At 59.8% G+C, this 3,909-nt stretch overlaps 1 protein-coding gene across 1 annotated transcript in view; it reads right to left on the reverse strand.

Moving 5' to 3' along the window:
* The window catches only part of LOC104468110 (probable E3 ubiquitin-protein ligase TRIM8), a gene marked incomplete at its 5' end in the record, with an annotated part of 3,719 nt that extends 177 nt beyond the window's left edge, over positions 1–3,542 (reverse strand). Inside the window, 6 exon segments of the mRNA XM_010082135.1 lie at positions 1–367; positions 370–456; positions 1,194–1,309; positions 1,940–1,971; positions 2,307–2,540; positions 3,447–3,542. Coding sequence (XP_010080437.1) covers positions 1–367; positions 370–456; positions 1,194–1,309; positions 1,940–1,971; positions 2,307–2,540; positions 3,447–3,542 — 932 coding nt within the window.
* Between the last annotated feature and the right edge of the window lie 367 nt (positions 3,543–3,909).

Here is a 3,909-nt window from a genome sequence, read left to right on the forward strand (position 1 = left end):
TGGGAGTCCTCCTGCGAGGAGACTGTCCAGGGAAAGTGCCCCGACCGCGGGTAGGGCTGGTGCCCACTGTGGTTGGACACAGAGGAACAGTAACAGTTATCCACCGAGCAGACGAGGATTTTGCGCCCACCGTACTGGGAGAGCACGGACTGCTGAGATGACGTGGTGTTGGGGTAGTGAGATGGGTTGAAGACGGAGCCTGAGTGCACTGGCTGCGGGCCGCTGGGAAGTCCAACTATGTGCTGTGTGGAGCTACAAGGCACCATGGCTTGTGCAGACTGCCCCTCGCCAGCTGAAGCGCCCTGGCTCATGTACTGGCTCGCCACAGTCCCAGAAGATGGCTCGAGGAAGCTGCCCTCGGGAAAGAGTGCTTGCGCTTCTCCGCGCCGGAGTTGCTGACGGTGCAGGAGTACATGGGGATGCTCTGCAGGAAGGGGACGGGTGTGCTCAGAGGACCTGCAGAAGGGAACAGGAGAGGGGGACCACGTCAGGCACAGCACGGCAAAGCTCTGAGGTGCTCTGGCTGCTGGTTTGAACCTGCAGCAAAGCCACGAGACCCATGCTCCAGCCCCACATGAGCAGAGGGTCCCCCAGCCTGCCCAACTTAGTAGCAAACTGGGCACACAGCCATATGCAGGTGACTCTGCAGGGTCTGTGCTGGGACCCGTCCGGCAGGCTCAGAGTGGCCCCAAGCACTGTTCTGCAAACATGTGCTCAGGCTGAGACCGTGCACAGCTTGTGACCACCATCCATAACAGGATCAGAGCAGGACAGCCTGGGTGACAAACCCAAATCCCCCAAGGAGAGAGGACTGGGAAGTCTCCACAGGACGTGGTCTGCTCCCACATGTGTGCTGGGGACTGCGGGACCACACTGGGCCCTGGCTGTCCCTGCCCACATACTGACCCCCATCTTTCCACCGACTTTTCCTGCCAATGGCCAGCCCCCCTTCTGTGTCACTCTAAAACACAGCTGTTTCACAAGCCAAGGAGAATGTCCTGAGGAGAGCCAGGAGCTGGCTTAACGGCATTTCTGTGTCCCCACTGACCACACAGGGGTTCCCATGGGTCCCTGCATCCCGACAGCTCTCCCCACCCTCTTGTACTGCGATCCATCTGCATGGCACCCAGCTATGGATACAGAAGGTAGCCAGGTCCCGTGCCCCTCCTCGGCACCTCTCAGGCTTCACGCACCTTCCAGCAACTTCCTGAGCTGCTTCTCCTTCTTGGCGATCTCATTCAGGAAGAGCTTGGAGTTGAGGTGGCCAATTTTGGGTGGGGGCAGGCTGCCACCTGTACAGTTCTGGGTCCTGTTGGGGACCGCAGGCAGAGAGGAGAGGTGTGAGGGACAAAGCACACTCAGGGGAGGGTCAGAAAGCCCCCATGTTCCTTCCCCAGCACCTTCCCAGGGCTGAACCCCTTCCCCAGGGAGGCAGTGCCAAGGGCAGTGGGGAGGTGGCCCTCTGCAATGGGTCAGTCCCCTCCCAGCAGGACCTTCCCCATCCAGCCTCTCTGTGAATGTCCTGTGCCAACATGCACCTCCCATAGCCCCTGTATCCCCCCACATCGCCACCCCATCTCGCCCCGGCTCTGCTAGCGCTGGCTTTAACCTCGGGCCCTGGAGCAAGGAGGAGAGCAGAGCTGGACTGAGCCCTGCACCCCAACCTGGCTGGTCCCATCCTGGCTGGGGTGCTGGGTCCCAGCTCTGCTCTTCCACAAACACATCACTGCATTCCTGTAGTCCAAGTAGAGGACTTGACTCAACACCCCCAGGAGGGGAGTTTTTATCCTCACAGACATAGAGGGAAACTGAGGCATGGAGCACGCCTCTCCCAGGCCCTGCAGAATCCCTGGTCCTGGCTCCTGTTTCAGACGTTGTGCTGCTGCTACCCCCATGACACCCTCCGTCCCCCCGAACATGCCTGCCCTGCCACACTTACCTGTCCATTAAGATTTTCACAGACTTGGTGTTCTAGGAGGGGAAGGAGAAGCCCTGGTCAGTAAGGACAGTCCACTTCCCCAGTGTCACATTCTGCAGCCCCGCAGGAGGGGACAGGCTGCCCAAGAGTGCCAAGCCCCTTCTCCCCGCAGCACAGGCTGCCCCCACCCCATCCTCAGCTGTGGCATCTCCTCGTACGAGGCCGGCACTGAGCCTGCCCGACTCTTCCTCACCTTCCCCCACTGCTGAGCCCTCCAGAGGCACCAGCAAGTCCCCATCAGTGCCCCCAGCCCACTTTGCAATGCTCCCTACACAACCAGACCTGCCCCTGGCATACTCCCACCCCCAGCACGGGCAGCTCATCTCACCTTCATGAAGTTGATGTCCTCAGTTTTGTCAAACATAACCTGGACAGAGCTGAGGAGCTTCTTGGCCTCCTGCATGCGCTCATTGAGGTGGAGGACCTGGGCCGCGTTCTCGTTGCAGAACTTGGCCTGGGCCTTGTCCAGGATCTCCATGGTCTTCCGCAAGTCCTCATCCAAGATCTGGTGCATCTTCTCGTACTGCAGGCGCACCTCGTCCTTCAGCTGGCTCACCTTCTCCTGGGGGAGAGGAGCAGGGTCAACCCCTCAGTGCCCTCCAGCCTCTGCCATGACTCCCCAGGAACCTGGGTCCTTTCTCCAGCAGGGATGGGTGCAACCCAAGAGCTCCCCACAGCTCTGCTCTCCTGCAACACCCACACACACCAAACTCTGCAGTCAGCTGTCACGTGGGACCCTATGTGCCAGAGTCCCAACAGGGCCACTGTGGAGGTTTGGCTCATCCAGCAGATCCCTTGGACCTACCTCCTGGGGTCTAGGTGGGGATCACCTCCAGAGAGCTAATGCCAAGCAGCAACCTGACACACCACTGAGGCAGGTGTGCTCCCTTGAAGAACCCTGCCTGTCCCCATCTTCATCCCCATCCCCATCCCCATCCTTGTCCTCATCCCCACCCCAGGCTGGGGTCACATTATGCTCCACAGCCGTTCCCTCCACGCTCTGGGAGGCTGAGGTCCTTTAAGGACATGAGCTGATCTTGTTTAACCTGTGTCCCAGCAAAACACAACCTGCTCTTCCACCTCCTGGGTGTTTCTGGGGTTTACTTGGGGATCTCCCATCTCCAGACCCTCCCCTCCCACTCAGGATGAAGTAGGTGGCCTGGGGAAGGCTGTGCTGAGCTGAGGCAGGCGGGGCCACCTGATATTTAAGGACAGCCTCGCTCCTTGCCTCCCAACTCATCCTGGGACCCACAGGGCTGTAGGGCATCCCCAAACACATCTCATCTCCCAAAAGTATGACTGCCAGGACAGGAATGGAGACAGCAGGTCCGGCTGGCTGATCGCTCTTCCCCTGCCTGTTTTCCCTCCTCCCTGGCCACCTGGCCCCTTTGCCCTGGGAGCCTGTCCCCATCATGCCATGTGGTGACAGTCCCTGGAGCTGGCCACAACAGGGTGAAGCACCAGTTACCTCAACCAGCCGTTTATCCGATTCCAGCTTGTAGAGCTGCTCTTCAATGTCTTGCTCCCGCTCCTCCAGGCGGTCCTGCTGCTTCATCAGCATCTTCTGCAGAGATGGGAGAGAAAAGCAGCTGTCAGAGCCTGGCGGCCACACATGCCAGAAAACTTCAGTGCCACCCGCACCAGCTCTGCCTGCATGGTTTGGAAGGGGCAGGGCTTTTGCCCAGCAGGATGCCATTGCCAAGGTGAAAGCCCACACATGTCTGGTGGCGTTGGAAACCTCGCTATTTCAATGGCCGTGCAGAGGCTCCATGAGTGCTGGGCTGCCTGATCGGCTGGGGACCCCTGGATGGGGCTGGTCCCTTGCCAAGCCTTGGGGATCCTGGGGAGGACATGGAGAAGCTCATCTCTCACTACAGCAGCCCCGTTTTGAGACCCATCACCCACTGCCGGCAGGCTCCCGTGAGACACCG

The sequence above is a fragment of the Pterocles gutturalis genome, unplaced genomic scaffold (assembly GCF_000699245.1).
Source record: "Pterocles gutturalis isolate BGI_N339 unplaced genomic scaffold, ASM69924v1 scaffold24696, whole genome shotgun sequence".
In the NCBI taxonomy this organism is placed as follows: domain Eukaryota; kingdom Metazoa; phylum Chordata; class Aves; order Pterocliformes; family Pteroclidae; genus Pterocles; species Pterocles gutturalis.